The 16686-nt window shown below is 31.6% G+C and overlaps 2 protein-coding genes across 5 annotated transcripts; one reads left to right on the top strand and one right to left on the bottom strand.

Annotated features, from left to right (window-relative positions):
* The first annotated feature begins 2 nt into the window (after positions 1-2).
* Trmt112 (tRNA methyltransferase subunit 11-2) lies at positions 3-676 on the top strand. Its single transcript, XM_962797.4, has 2 exons — positions 3-249; positions 359-676. Exons 1-2 carry the CDS (start codon positions 172-174, stop codon positions 653-655), a joined length of 375 nt encoding a protein of 124 aa, XP_967890.1. The 5' UTR covers positions 3-171; the 3' UTR covers positions 656-676.
* LOC656340 (uncharacterized protein) lies at positions 671-16654 on the bottom strand. 4 transcript variants are annotated; one of them, XM_015978593.2, is made up of 11 exons: positions 16576-16654; positions 16180-16259; positions 16030-16129; positions 15821-15928; positions 8325-8485; positions 7913-8197; positions 5097-5344; positions 4862-5042; positions 4691-4810; positions 1603-1704; positions 671-1545 (listed from the first exon to the last, which is right to left on the bottom strand). In XM_015978593.2, the coding sequence occupies exons 2-11, from the start codon at positions 16245-16247 to the stop codon at positions 1326-1328; spliced, it is 1593 nt and encodes a 530-aa protein (XP_015834079.1). In that variant the 5' UTR covers positions 16248-16259; positions 16576-16654; the 3' UTR covers positions 671-1325. The 4 variants fall into 4 exon arrangements, with proteins under 4 accessions (XP_015834079.1, XP_015834082.1, XP_015834083.1 ...); XM_015978596.2 differs by lacking the exon at positions 7913-8197 and having other exon boundaries at positions 5097-5350; XM_015978597.2 differs by lacking the exon at positions 7913-8197.
* Between the last annotated feature and the right edge of the window lie 32 nt (positions 16655-16686).

Here is a 16686-nt window from a genome sequence, read left to right as displayed (position 1 = left end):
TTCCGTTCGAAGCGAGGCGCGAAATTTGAACCAAAAGCTCATTGTAAATCAATCAGTGATGGGGTAAGCATCCAAGAGCGCAAAAAGTGTCTCACGCGAAAAACTGGCCGATTTAAACAATTAATTGTCCACTGGTGTGAAAAATACACGTAAATACACAAAAATCGGAAAATGAAATTGTTAACCCACAACATGCTAACCTCCAAATGCATGAAAGTCGTGACTGTGGGGTACCCGCTTGGTATTAACGTGAGTACTTTACGTTTTTAATACAATTCAGGCGAAAAACGCCCCTAAAATCGGCTAAATCCGACTTGTGTTGTTTGAGGTTATGTCAATTTTTTTCCCAAAATTTCAGGCTTCGGACGTGCGAGTGTCCGAAGTGGACTTCAACCCGGACTTCGTGGCCAAAATCATCCCAAAAGTGGACTGGAACGTGCTCTACAATGCAGCCCAAAGCATAGGCCAACTGGAGGGGCTCCCGAAGGACGTGGTCGAAAATTACGAAAACGACCACGAGTTCCTGAAAAAAGCCCATCACGCCTTGCTGGAGATCGATATAATCAACGGCGAGCTGATCTGTCCCGAAACCGGACGGAAGTTTCCCATAAATAACGGGATCCCGAATTTGTTGCTGAATGAGGACGAGGTGTAAATAAAACAGTGATAGTAACCATGAAGGCATTTTATTTTGAGACACAGTACAATTGAAAGCGTTTGACATTGTACAGCTACCAAGAAAATACGAAAATTGCACACTTTATCTAACAGCGTGTAAATATGTCTTGTCAATTTTTACAGTACAAAAATATTTGGGGTACATTAGGGGACTTGAAATCGTGATATAGCTGGATATGTGGGGGCACAGGTATTTCAAGTGGGCGGCATAAGTTACAAGCCACAGCCTTCCAAAAAATAGGATGCGTTTCTGGATCACTACATTGCTCCGAGTGTTTATTAAAAAAAACGTGCAAGAGTGCTGTGATTTCGGGAAACTATGGATATCTAGAAATGACGTACAAATAAAACGTTCCCGTCCTCGATAGTTCCGTTAACGTCGCCAGAGAGCGTAGTTAAAATGGTTGTCTGTCCCATATTTTTTTGGGTTAAAAAAATCGTCTCCTAACTTATAGTCCTCCGTATTCATACAACACTCTTGATGCACGTTCTTTTGTGAACACTGTACAAGTAACAAAATCTTTGGTTGTGAAATTGCAGATCAATCTGAATAATTCGATGCCAATATCCTCAAGCTTTGCCGTTTTTTTTTAAACACTGCATGCACACTTATTTACAACGACTTAAATAATAGTACACATGAACTGCTACTTTCCCCGAGACTCGCCCCCAACTGCGACATTTTTCAATTGGGAGAAAATGCTGCCTTTGGCAAGGCCTTGTTTGGGGCCTTTGCGCAGTTCTGGGTTTGAACCACAAGCTTGGTAGGTTCTTTGCGAGAGCAGGGAGCGGTTAGGGCCTCTACTTAGGGCTTGGGGGCCTTTGCGGTGGTTTGAGTTAGGCCCTTGCCAATTGACGTAGTCTTCCCTAAAGGGGTATAACAATCAAGAAAAAAAAATATTTGAATTAGAAGAAAAAACTTACAAAAGGATTTTGCTATTTGGTCCTTTTATTAAATCCGCGTTAGGCCCTTGTGTGTTCATGATGTTTGGTGAGCGACGTTCCGGTGACATATTTTCAACAAGTCTAGAAGTGGTGTTCAGTAATTAAATAATTACGTTCTTTATTAAGAAAAAAAAATAACAAAAAAAACTCAAATTTTATAAAAATGAAAATCTTCAAAAAATAATAAATAACACAATTAAAATTAATTATGTATTTTTTATTTCTTACAAATTCTCGTAATTGAATATGAAATAAATAATAATTTAAAATAAAATAAATAAAAAAAATAATTAAAATGTAAAAGTGAATATGGTCGTTTTCGGACAATTTAAGGAACTTTCAAATCTTATCTAATGATTGATAAATCAACACAGTTCAGCGAAATAATGAATAAGGTGATTTGAGCTATTCCTAAGAGATTTTTCTAATTTTTTACCAAAATGAGACACCTTGTAAATTTGAAGCTCGAAAATTATTCTAGTTCACTGTATTCAGCAAAACAAATGGAAAACTCGCCATTCTTGGTCAAAATAAAGGGATCTGAGATATTTCCAGGCGATTTTACTCGTTCCTAGGCAAAACATCGTTTAAAATCGACGTTTATCAGTAAAATAAATGCGAAAATCAACGTTGAAAATTATTGAAGATCGACGTATTTCAAGGAAACAAGAGCAAATGGCGTAGTTTTCGGACAAAATAAAGTGATTTGACTCGTTTTTAAATAAGAAATCATCTTAAATTCTCTGAAATAAGTGTGAAAATGGTCGTTTTCGGATGGGAAATCTAAGAGTTTTTGCTCGTTTTAAAGCAATAAATCGTTTTAAATAGATTTATTTTATCAAAATTAGTGTGAAATTAATTGTTTCCAGTCAAACTAAAGCGATTTCAGCTATTCCTAGACGATTTTGCTCATTTTAAAGTAAGAAATTAATAAAACATCACCGAATTTCAGTGAATAAATTAGTGACAAATTAATTAAATTAGACAAAAAAATCAGAGTTTTGAGCTATTTTCAAGAGATTTTACGTGTTTTAAAGCGATAAATCGGCAAAGTACTTGCAAAAATTGTAGTTTTTCTTATCAAAATGAGACAAATTGACCTATTTTCAAGCAAGAAATTATTCTAGATCAACGATCAATGTATTTTTACATAAACAAACTCGTCATTTTCGGTCAAAAGAGGGCGATTTGAACAATTATCTTACGATTTTACTTGTTTTAAAGTAAGAAAATAATTAAAAAATCATCGAAGTGTAAAAGTTGTCTTTTTTGGATAAAATAATAAAGGTTTTTTGGCCATTTCTGGCGAGTTCGTTCGAAACTTTGCTCATTTTTAAGCGAAAAATAAATGAAAATAAACACATCTCAACAAAATAAACATTAAAATCAGTCGTTTCAGGCAATAATGAAGCGACTTAGCAATTTTTTGAGTTATTATGTGAAAAATCTAATAAATCACTAGATTTCATAGAAATAAGTGCGAAAACTGTTGTTCTTGGACAAAATAAGGCAATTTGTGCAATTTCAAAGAAATTTTGCTGTTTCAAATCGGCTTATTTTAGCAAAACAATACGAAAATCGCAAAATGAGACAATATTTGACTCATTTTCAAGCGAAAAATAAATCTAAAAAAACTTATTTCAGCAAATATATTTTTGTTCGCTTAAAATGAAATAACTAAGCTATTGTCCAGTGAACTTTGAAGCAAGAAATTTCGATTTTTAGAAAATTTACACAAAACACAAACATTAAAAATTTCTTTAAAGAAAATGGCACCACTAAATTTCGATAGAATTTCATATAAGCAGTGTGAGGAAATTTTATGGGCGAAGGTTAGTGCATGGGCGCGCGCTTGCAGTCAGATAAACCTTTAAATCGAAATGTTGTGGAACAGCTTGCATTGTTGATATAAGTTAGGAAAGAGTATTAAAAAATGTTTAGACAAAGAATTTTTTGTTTCAACCCTCGCGAAGGGGCTGAAAAGACGGTTTAGCTAAAAATTTGCAAACACCTAAAATTGGACACATTTTGCGTTTACATGCTCATATCTTCCTTCTGGATAAAGCTAGAAACTCTGTTTTTTTTGCAAACAAATTTTCAATAAATGCAGATTTATACGTAGTTTAACAAGGTTGAGTTTTGATAAAGGAAAACCAAAAAAATTACATTTTCTTGTAACGTTGCATAATTGTGTAGTGAAATTTTCGAGATGCGAGAAAGTTTTTTAATTTAAAAGATAGACTTCCACATAATCGAGACGAAATAAAGCTAATACTTGAAATAAATTTTTGGTGCAAGAATCATTTCGTTATCTGTAAGACTCACCAAGTTATTGCAATTTAAAATTACTGCAAAATGCGCCTGAGGTGAAACCGAACCGTATTTCCCTCTGAAGCGTGTTCATCGCCTTTGATAACATTTCGAGAGCTAAAAATCGTAATTCGTAAATAATTAAAAAATAATTAATGTCACTTATCTATTAACATTATACCTTTACTTTTAACCGCCCTAACTCTCTGTTAATTTTAATAATATCTAAAAAGTCAAAAGAACATTTTTATCTCATGTACTTATTTAAAAAGCATAAAAGTGACCCAGTAGAACTAGATTACGAAATTGTAATTCATTTCAAAGTATTCTTTGGTGTGACATTAATATTTTTTTAATTATTTACCATTTTTAGCCCTTGAAATGTTTTCAACCACACCACGTTTCAAAGGGAAATACGCTGCGATTTCACCTCGAGCACATTTTGTAGATAACTAAATAATCCTTCTTTAAAGTCCTTTTTAAAAAAATATACAAATCGTAACGTTTCTGACGAATCAATCGGTAACATTAATTGTATAAACCCCTAGTAAACTACGCCAACGCAAGCGCTATAACGGACCATTTCATCGATAAATATGAACATCGCGAGAGCGCTACGACGAGTCAGCTGATCGGTTGTCGCCTCATGGCCACCCCATAAAATTTCCTCACACTGCATATAAGTCACCCTGTAATTCATTTTCAATTTCGCAAAAAAATGCAAGGATATATTTTATATAGTTTTTCACACACTGACCTGGAATATGCGGTTTTATCCTTATCAATTTTATCGGCCTTCAAAAGCGATTTAATCGATTGGCGACTTTGCGAAGTTGGCATTTCAGTTACTTTGAGTTCAGATTTTGCTACAACTTCCCTAAAAATCGAATTAAATTTATTAAAAAAAAAAACTCAACACAAAACTTACTCTTGTTGGACTTCGCTACTAGAACTAGCTGCGCTTTCAGCCGCCTTCTTATCAGTATCTTCCTGTACTATAATCTCGAGAATCTGAATGGCTCGACTCTCATTAAAATCAACACTCTCTAACGCAATTTTAATCAAGTGTTCAGGTACGTCGGCATATTTCTTCTTCATTTCCTCTTTCACTAAAACAATTGACCATAAATTTTGTTAAAAAAAAAAACGAAAATAATAATTACGTGCGGCCTTTTCTTCCTTTGTCTTAATCTTGGGCGGAGGCGGCGGTGGTTCATTTTTCTTCACTTCTTCAATCCTCTTTTCTTCGATTTTTGTTTCCATTTTTTGTTGAGCCGCTTTCACGGTGTCTTTCCGGTTGAAACCCATGTCAATCAAAATCTCAGACACTTTTTGTATGTTACTTTCGTTATTATACAGTACGTCCAAAATAACCGTCTCGTCAGCTTGTGGAAAAATCGACTTCATGTACCTGCAACTACATCAAGTCATTTCCATTGTTCACAGTAATTAAGTAGCCCAAATACGTATGTACAGTCATGACCACAAAAAATGTTACTCCGATAAACTATGGATATCCAAAGGTTAGGATACGAAACGACGCAGAAATAAAACATTCCTATTCTCCATAGTTCAATTAATGTCGCCAGAGAGCGCAGTTGTTAAGTCTAATCAATGAATTTGAAAAAATCATTGTATTTATACAGGGTGCTCAAAAACTGGCGCACCAACTCAGTGGTACGTTATTGAGAAGCAAGTGCAGATTACGGGAAAAATGTTGAAAAAAATCCTAAAGTTATATTTTAAAAAATCTGGAGCTACAAACTTATTGTTTAATTTAAAAAAATTAAAATTCATCCAAAAAATCACAATGTGTAGATGTGTCAACACTGGGAATTATTTCCTAGGAAACCGTTTTAAAAATAATTTATTTTTATTGTTGCTCAAATTCTATTCGGAAATAAAATTAACTAGACGCCCTCTGGTGATGACTTTTGAACTATGTCAAAAACAGTAAAGAAATTTTCGTAATGCCACATTTAATTGACATTTAATTAATTGTTCAACAATTTTGCGTGTATAGTGTTAATTACTTACAATAGAAAGAATTACTTTAAAAGTACGTGGTGGTAAATACTAGCGTTGACTTTGGTTCTGTAGTTTTTCGTGGTATAAAGTGTTTATTGTTGGAACTTGAAAGTGGATAAAAAGTGAAAAATATTTAAATTTTGATTACAAAGTGTTATCAAACAGTTGTCTAATTAAAGATTATAAGTAATGGATCACAGCGAACACAAAGTTTGGCTCAAGAAACCAATAAATTAGTGAAGTGTGTGAATTTTAGGTTAGAATTTTCCACAGAAAAAATCATGAAATGCTGCGGTAAATCTACAAAACTACAATAAAGATTAACAACTGATGATACATTTAAACGTAAATTATGGCAAAAGGTAGGCTTTTCAATGTCTTTGTAATAATTTTCCAATAAAGAAAGTGGACCAAACAGTCATTCGTTATTCGTGTTTTCCTCGTCATCTCTCATTTGTCAACATAAGTTTCTTGCATCAAAGATGCAATAATCATTCCGCATAGGCAATGTAATAATTGTGAAGCCCCAAAATTCGTACAACGCTCAAAATATGCGAATAAACATTTTCCCGCCATTTATGGTTACTGTTTTCAACCTAGCTCAGTGGCGCCCCCAACGGTAATTTTACTTCCGAAATTCGGAAGTAAAAATAAAAAAATAAAAAAAAAAGTAAAAAGCCAACACTGAGAATTATTTCCTAGGAAACCGTTTCAAAAATAATTTATTTTAAATTCTATTGCGATCATGACTGTTAGACAACGTTGCCACATATCATTTACCTAAAATTAGTTATTTATCAATAACTTTAATACAAAGAATTTTTTACTATTTTTACCATTATATGTAACCACTTCTCTACCACACACCATTGAGTTGGTGCACCAGTTTTTGAGCACGCTGTATAAGTAGTAAGACATTAACATAATGCAAAAATTTTAGCGTAAACTATATTTAAAAAAAATTGAAAAATTGGGGACGACCCACAAATTTGAAAAAACTATTTGAAATTTCAAATTTGTGGGTCGTCCCCAATTTTTCAATTTTTAATAGTTTTTTCTCATGTTTCTTATGAAAATTTTAGTCGTCAGTTTTTCTCGGTCTGTTAAGAGTACAAAGCTCAACATTTCTGCACTTTTTCTGCATTTTAGTGGTTTGGTTAAATTTAAATCAATTAGAAACGATTTTACTGTACAATTTTTTTGGGTTCAAAAAATCTTCTTTCGACTCCTAACTTATAGTCCTCCGTAGAAAATTTTTGCTGTGGCTTGAATTTCCGACCAGGTTTATCAAGGTGTCATTTTTTATGATCGCGACTGAACAAAGCAACTAATCGATAAATTTAATTTGTTAAAAGTGTAGCATGCTTATTTAGTAATAAGAGGAGAAGGCGGGTGTTAAAGATAGACAGAATTAGCAAACATGATGGAGCTGGTTAAAGCTATTAAACAATTTTTCAAGTAGTTAATAGTTTGGGTGAATTTAAATTAATTAAACACGATTGTACCGTACAATTTTTTAGGTTCAAAAAAATCTCGCTTCGACTCCTAACTTATAGTCCTCCGTAGAAAATTTTTGCTGTGGTTTGAATTTCCGGCCAGGTTTATCAAGGTGTCATTTTTTATGATCGTGACTGTACAAAGCAACTAATCGATAAATTTAATATGTTAAAAGTGTAGCATGCTTATTTAGTAATAAGAGGAGAAGGCGGGTGTTAAAGATAGTCAGAATTAGCAAACATGATGGCGCTGGTTAAGCTATTAAACAAACACAACATAAAATAAAAAATAAAAAAAATATGGACATTTTTAAAAATGTTTCAAGAATATTTTAGATAAATGTAACTGAATGATCTAATTTCTACTGGAGAGAGAGAGACATTGAGGAATAATTCGGCCGATTGCCTTTTATTCTTCAACACCGAACGCAACATCGAGCCGAACTGCTAAGGACCTTAGTTTTAATTTGGGAGAAGAGTGCGGCCTCGGCGACCCCTTGAAGGCGTCTCCCACGCGTGGGGAGCCCGAGCTGTTGGTGCCCCCCGATCCAGGCCTTAAGACCGGACTGCCGCCCCTCGAGCTGGGGCGCAGCCCAAGGGGGGGCGTCATTTGCAAGGCGTGCACGCCAGGATGGTGGATGTTGCGCTGAGGAGGGGGAGTTGCGAAAGGTCCAGGCGTTGTGATCGGGTTTTTTTCCACCTGTAACGCACTTATCACAAGAGCTTCCCGATTGTGATACCTAGAAAATGGTAGAAAAGCAGAATGAAAGGCGGCGTGTTAGTATGAGAAGCTATGTACAAAAGTGGTTTGTTAGTAATTTTTTAACACCACACGATACGATCACCACGATTTCAGGAGTTACTTACTTTTTCATCAAAAGGCGGATGTGGGTCTCGGAGACGGTGGGGAACATGGCGCTGATTTTTGAAACGGCATCGTCGGTCTCTGATTGGATGGTTAGGGAGCTGTCTTGGACTTTGGCCCCCCGGACTGTGAGGGGGCTCAGGCGCGAGCTGCTGCGAAGTTCCTAGGAAATGTGTTTTTGTAACAAATTTATATGTGGGCACATGTTCAGGGTGAGTCATTTAAATACAGTGGCGTCTGGTTATAACGAACTCCAAAGTTCGCTATAAGAGGTAAATTAAAAAAAGCAGTTATTTTTACTTTACATATGAAATAAGTAAGTCTCTATTGTAAAAAAAACAGTAATATGTTTATTACGTGAATTTTATAGTAACCTGCATTATTCGAATGTTCATAGTTTCTGAGATACAGAGTTTTGATTAGTGAAAAAATTCGGGCCCAGCCAAAATTTTAACACACACTGAGTTAAAATTAGCAAAAACAGCCACAGAATAACAAGTCCTCCCATAAAAAATATAAAAAAATGAATAAATATAAAATATATATTATTATTATAATAAAATATATATTATACCAGGTAGGCAACCTTATCGCGCATCTAAGAAAATCGCGATTTCTAATTAAATAAAAAAATATTGCATTTTACACGCCTGACTGTACGTTCGAAAGGTATCTCCCCTAATTTTTTGGTAATTTTTCACTTGCAGATAATAATAATAATTAAAAAAAAGTATTTTCGAAAAAAAGTCAAATTCTAAATTTTATAATAAACCACGCGTATTCACTTCAGATAATTATTTATAAAATTAGAGAAGAAAAATACCAATCAGATTTTAAATTAAACGCACTTTAACATTTTAACTTTAAAAATTATTTTTATTTATGAGTTGCTACTTGTGGCGTCGTAAATTTAGGTGACAATGTGAACTGTAATTGGGGTAAGATTGTAAAAGATTTCGTTGGGATATTTCAATATATCCATCAGTTTTATTGCAAAACTGTAAATAAGGGGCTTCAAAGAGGTCGGTTACTGGTAACTGATTCCTTTGTTGGCAAATTATACCATTTTCTAATAAAAAGACCGATTATTTTACTAACCAAGTAAAAATTTATAATTCTGATACATTATCAACCTCAACATATTCCTCAAAATTTGGTGAAAAGTTCGTTATAACCCGACTCCACTGTACTATATGTTGCAAAGCTTTTTATTTAACTCACCCTGTGCGGAAATTATTTTTATTGAAAAATACAACATAAAAAACTGATTTTTGGTGTTTCTGAGCATTGCTTAATCTACACTTTAAAATTAATTAGAATTGCATCGGTATACCTACCAGGAAAATTCAACGTAAGAAAAATATTTTTTTAAGAAATACCCAGTATAACTTATTGTATAATTGTATTGTACAAAAATATTACTTCAAAATAATAATAATAATTAATTAAAGTCTTTATTATTTTACTTAACCTCTCACAAAAGAAAAACAAACAAACTATGAATTAATATAAACTCAAAAAGTAGTAGTATATAAAAAGAATCAACATAAAATAATACATTTTTTAAAGTAATATAAAAACAAAAGTATGAATTCTTAATACTTTGAAGAAAAAAAAAAATAAAACAGAATAAACAACAAAAACAGAGCAATGACTGAAGTAATAGTTATAAATATTTTAACTCTATCTGTTTTTAAATAAATTTACTGGCTTTGTTTTTAAATGGATTTCAATTTTTACGTGTGACGTAGAATTACTTTATGCAAAAATTTATAATAGACATGTTTTCACTTTAGATAAAAGAAATGTTGAAATAGAAGAAAGAGTAAACTATACTATAACAGTTAACAAATATTTAAAATGAGAATCAAGTTTTAGCCAATCTAATTCTTTAATTATACGAGAAATATGATATTTTCTTAGTTTTTTTTAGCAGAAAGCAATGATTGATTTATTTTATCGAACGCCTCCGAAAAGTTTCTGATCAAATTATCTAAAATATTAGTACTGAAACTTTTCCCAAAGCCCGATTGTGAAGAAGGAAGAACATTATAAATATTCACGAGTTTTAATTTATTTATTTTTTAAATCAATTTTTAACACATAAACCAACATTTTGCCACATTTCTAGTGCGATTTGTCTAATTTCAACTTATAAAAATTGGTATCAATTTTTTTATCGCGTAGACTTTGAAAATATTCAGAAAACAAAGAGTGCGTTGAATTCCTTGCAAAGTGCTCTTTCACATAAAAAAAATTTGAAAAAAAAAGTTAGAGGTGGCTGTGCATTTTTTAAAACAGATAAACAAAAACCGCAAGCACCAAATGATGTGCAAAGAAAATCAAAAATCGATCTGTTTCAGGATTTTTTACAAAAATCGCTTATATTCAAGTTACAAATTTTCAATAATTCCATAATGCTTTAATCTTTTTATCACTTGGGCATTGACAATATTTAGAAAACAAATAGTGCATTGTACTACTTTCGAAGTGCTCTTTTACATGAAGTGTCACACGACGTACCGTTACATTTGAAAAAAAAAGTTGGAGGTGGCTGGGCAATTTTGACAGCAGATAAACAAAAACCATATCCACCAAATGATGGGCAAGAAAAAACAAAAAACGACCTGTTTCTGGAATTTTTACAAAAATTGCCTTTATCCAAGTTATGGATTTTATTCCAGTTAAAAATTCCACACTGTATAACAACATTCTTTTAAATAAACTGAAATATTACAGTTTTTCTTCTAATAGTTTGCTCTAACATCGTTTTTCGTCGAAATCGCAAACAATTTGATAATAGATTTATAGATCTACAATAGATTTGGTGTACCGCAAGGATCCGTATTAGGACCTTTGCTGTTTTTAATTTATTTAAATGGTCTTTCCAAAGAAATACATTCTAATATAATATTATTCGTAGACGATACCACAATTGTGGAAAATCATTATATAATATGGCCTTATCCTCCGACAAAAATATCAAAATATTGATTGAAATAAATACACTATCTGTTAATGAAGACAAAAAACTATTAATTACATTTTCGTTACGGAACATTGATGAATCTCCAAAAGCTATTAGGTTTTTCTGTTGATAATAAATTAATAAACTTACTTGGGAGAATCATATAACATAAATAAAAAAAAATATACTTAGTATAAGACAATAACTCCTAAAATTGTAATATTTATTATAATCGTTAGGTAGATGCCTATACAAAGGAACAAATTAAATTATTCATAATTATGTTTTGTGCCTTCGGCTTACAATCTCTACCCGGACTAGTAACAATTAATTTATTTGTTACTTTTAATAATGCTTTACTCGGTCATTTTTGACGCTACATAAGGTGGTAATCAATAGTGATAAAATCAATTATTTAAAGCAACAAATCAGAATTGCATTTTCAAACAATTTCACGAAACGTTCCTTAAGTACTTTCCAATATTTATGCCTGAAAGTATAAAGTTATTTAGCGAAGAATCTTCAACCTTCAGGACGATGGCTGAATTCCATGGTAATCACCGAAGCCCAGCTAATAACTAATAATTTAAATTTTCAGACCCTTTTATCATGATGAGGAAAATCCTTTATAATAAAAGCAAAAATTACAATCTAGCAAAGCTTTGCCATGTGCTTCTTATTATAATTTACTCGTCCGTTCAATGTTTACAAATATACTACGTGTTCAAAAATTTCAGCATAAACCTTTTACTTAGATACGCTCCAACGATATTATTTTTCATATTTGTAAGAAGTGATTGTTGTTTCCAATGTAATAAGTTGTATTTTTTTTTGAGATAATTACTGGAGCAGTTCTTTCACTCATCTTCATGGAAAACGATATCCTTGAAATAGTAACATTTCTTGATAAAATTTGTTGGTCGTTCAATATGGTAAGAAAAGACGCTCAAATGAAACTTAAGAGAAAATGTCAGGTCATAAATATGTGTATATTATTCGTTCTGCTGCTTCTTTTAAGTACACTAACAATCAATGCTCCGTGTTTTGGGAGTCAGAGAGAGGTTTTCATTTTTATTCAAATTTTTGAGGAGTATTTTGGGGAATGGTCGTTTATTCCCTACTATTTTTACTTCACAGCGTTTCCATTTCTATATTATAATTTCCTAAAACTTTGGATGAGTTTTGTTTACATGGTTTTAGAAGCACAGTTACAGTTCATCCTCGTTGAAGAGTTCCTGTTTGAAACCAATCAAGTTAACCGTTTGAAAGGATGGAAATATTTACACGATACTGGCTATCAGAAAAAAATTGAAAAATCGTTACGTCTCTGCATTATACACCACAATGCTTTAAAAAAGTGAAATTCCACATCATCCTAAAGTCAAATTTTTAAATAAGTCATTTACAGGTATGTGAGGATGACTCTGAATGTTACACTAAAGGCTATGCCGTTTTTTCTGATACTTGGGATTTTACTTCTTATTAGTATGTTCGCATTTCTCATAAATGTAACTTTACTAAAAATAGTTTTAAAAAATCTGAAAAATAAGTTGTAGTTTGCGGACACCATCACTACCATGAGCAACATTTTAAAAATGCGAATAATTATGACTGTCACTGTTACTATGTGTATCGCAGCCCTGTTGTGTTGGCTTGGTCAACAATTGATAGATACGGTACAGTAAAAAACAGAATAACTTTTTTTAGTAATTTTTCATTTTAGACGAGCGATATATTTGCTTCTTTGGTTGGAGCTCCTTGGTACTTTTGGAATCTTGGAAACATTAGAATTCTTTTGATGTTTCTAACGAATTGCACCAAAAATGAGAGTGTTGTTTTGGCTGGGATTTGTGTAGATTACAAACTGTTGGTTTCTGTGCGTACGTCATCTACTGGACTTCTAATTTTTCGTTTTTATTTCAGATGTTACGAACCTCTGTTTCATATGCTCTGGTTTTATTTAACCTTCGGAAAAGTAGTGTTGTTTAAAAGTGAAATACGGTAAATAAAGTACTTTAAGTTTTTCTTGCAGTTTTATATGTTTTCTTCTGCTCTATCGTACAAGTATAAACATGTTATTAAAACATTTAAAAATGGAATGCAGAGTTATAAAGAAAAAACGCGTATTTTGTTATTTCCACAAAGCGGTAATAATTTCTAATACGTGTTTGCAATTGAATTTGTGTGACTGGTGACTTAAAGCATAAATATATAAAAACACTTCTGCCTGAATAATAATACTGAATAATAATAATACGGAAATATTTCCGTAAAAAATTATTTTTACACAAAATAAATAATTTATAAACAAAACACACAAACGTACCTTAAAAACAAATGTGTTTGAAGGTTTTTGAGTTTTATTTTATTATTTTTTTTGTCGACAAATTATTTTTTTTCTACAAGTGCACTGCTATAAGCTAAATTTGTTATAATAATTTTTTAAAATAATTTACAAACCGTAGTTACCATGTACTCGTAGTTACAAATTTAATTTAATTAAAAAATTCTGTGGTACTTGAAAAAGTTTTTGTTTTTTGTTTTCTTTAAATTCTCTTAATGCATATCAGCAAATACAAGTAATTCTGAAAAATATGATAAAATGTGATAAAAAAGATGATAAAACAGTAGTCATTAAAGCGCTTGGTAGTATTATGTAAAAGAATAATAAATAATTAGTAAGTTAAGACTAAAGTACAAAAAAGTTTTCCAATATAGGTGTCACTCTAAAAAATTAGTAAAATAACTGACAATAATAATAATAATAAAAACCGTTTGCATTGCAGACTAAAATTAAAACGTAAGAATTCTTGGTGAATTTTCGCTAAAAAACCTTGTAATTATTTGTATTACAAGCCCGAATCTAAAGATTAGAGATTAGACAATACTTTTAAACAATCTTTACTGTGAAAATTTGATTATTTGTTTTCTGTAAATTCTCTTAATGCATATCAGCAGACACAAGTAATTCTAAAGAATATGATGTAGATAGATAGTACAAAAAGGCTTTCCGACACAGGTGTCAATAAAAATAACTAACATACTTTTAGAAATGTAACAAATCCAATTTTTTTTCCCAAAAAATTATTAATGGAAAAAAAACCGTTTGCTTTGCACACTAAAATTAAAACGGGTTTGGCAACTGTAGAAAAAATAATTTCGCAAAAAACTTGTAATTTTTTAATTAAAAGCCCGAACCTAAAGATTTGAGATTAAACAGTATTTTTAAATGCTTTTTGACTATTTATTCGTCATACCTACAAACAGTGGCCTATCAAGTATGAAAATTTCGAAAAATAAGAACTAAAAAAAATTTAAGAGCTTTGAAAAAAAATAATAAGAAATGTAAATTAAAAAAATCTAAGTTTTGTAACTACAAATGCCCTTTTTGATTTGCGAAGAACAGTAAATAAGCAAAAAAGTTATTAAAAAATTGTCTAAGAGCCATGCTTTGAAATTTTATGTTCAGGTAAGAAGAAATAAAAAACAGAATTTCAAAAAATCATATTTTTGACTTTTTTCTTTTCTATGCCCTCTTGGTAGAATTTTAAACCAATATTCTTCTTGCAATTTTAAAAATTCCAAGTAAATAGGTCGGCTGTAATAATATTTTTAAATCGCAAACAACAGATACGAGAAAAGGAATAGTAGAGCCAAATATTTTTTTAATCTAATTTAAATCTAACTTTTGCCTTTTTGCTATCAATTTTACAACTGAAAGTGCAGTAAAACGATTGTAAAAAAAGTCATACACTCATAAATTAAAAAATTGTACTTAACTCAAATAGTTTTTACAAAAAATAATGGAAATCGTCAGCGATTTGCAAAATAAACAACTTGTTAAAAGAGATAAAACCATTGATTAACTTATTTTATTAATATTTATTATTTAGATAAGTACGAAATAATAAGCCAAGAAATATCAAACAAATCATAACAGCATTATAATTTATATTAACATCGGGTACATTAATATACAGGGTTTTCATTTTAAAAGGAGCCAGTCTCAGTAACTTTTGATAATGAGCAATAAATTGGCTTCAAATCAAAGGCTACTAAGACTATAAATTTCAAAAATATAACCACCTTTAACTAAAAAACGAATCGACAAAAAATTGTTTCCTTTGACAGTTAGATACGTAATTTTTTTCTCTTTCCAAAAATGTTTGAAAAAATAGGGAGTGCCATTTAAAATTTTAAAGTAGGGGTAGCTGTAAGTAACGATGGTTTTGAACTTCCCTAATCGACCTGTTTTTGCTTGAAAATAGATTTGCTCATTGTCAAAGTTATTAAGACTGGCTCCTTTTAAAATGAAAGCCCTGTATAAGTTAATGATAAAAGATTTGTGTTCAGCTATTTGTAAAATGAAAACTAAGCAAAGCTCATGACTTGTAATAACTTTTTTTTCATTTATGTCCAAAAATCAGACACACTAATACTAAATTTTTGTCCAACTCAGGAAAGAAAATTAAAACAGTGTTGCAAACACACAAGAAAAAGCACAAAAAACATTAATATGAGAGTGAATACCTGCAACGCATTACACTTGGGATTTTGAGTTGAAGAGATCTGAAAAGCCGGTATAGGGGAAATTTGACTGGGGTAAACATAATTCCTTCTCAGATCTGGTGATCCATGCTAAAGTATCCAAGCAGCATGTACAAAATTCGTGAAGTTAAGATACACGTAACACTCTTACTATAGTTGTAGGTAGAGGTACACACAAAACTGCTATTCACCTGGAGAGGGATGTACTCAACATGTTTAGAGGTCGAGTGCTTTTGGCGAGCTCTTGGATCATCCCACGTTGTTGTTTTCGTATTGTGGTTTATGTAGTACCTGAAACGTTCGATTTTTAACATGGGGGCGCAATTTGGAGGCTTAGTTACGTTTTTCCAGATATAAAATCGGTTCTGCTCTCCCAACCAGGGGGTAACGCGTCCTGGAGATCCGCCATTGGTGCCTCACACTAATTTAATTTAAACTCATGAGATAATTTAATTATTTAGGGACAATGTTATGAAGTTATGATTTATGCAGTATTACAATATTGATCACAAAACACAATTAACTGGGAGACAATGACACACTTTTTGCCAATTTTGCAACAAATACTTAGATATTTGAAGGTTTTTAGCTAAGTAACGCCAATTTTATTTACTTAAGCACAAGACAACAAATTACAAAAAAATTGTATTTTTCACGATTCTTGTGTGAAATTGTGACAAATATTGCACAACTAAATTGTTGAGATGTTATTTTAACGTTGATAATTCAATAATTACCAAAAAATTGTGAAAATTCGATAAACACCATACACAAACACAAATGACAGTTAATTTAAGATGGCCGACCAAAATGTTCAGGATCAGGAATAAATTTGGTTCCTCAGTTGG

The sequence above is a fragment of the Tribolium castaneum genome, chromosome 1 (genome assembly GCF_031307605.1).
Source record: "Tribolium castaneum strain GA2 chromosome 1, icTriCast1.1, whole genome shotgun sequence".
NCBI classification, from domain to species: Eukaryota; Metazoa; Arthropoda; class Insecta; order Coleoptera; family Tenebrionidae; genus Tribolium; species Tribolium castaneum.
This window is presented reverse-complemented; position numbering and strand designations above follow the sequence as displayed.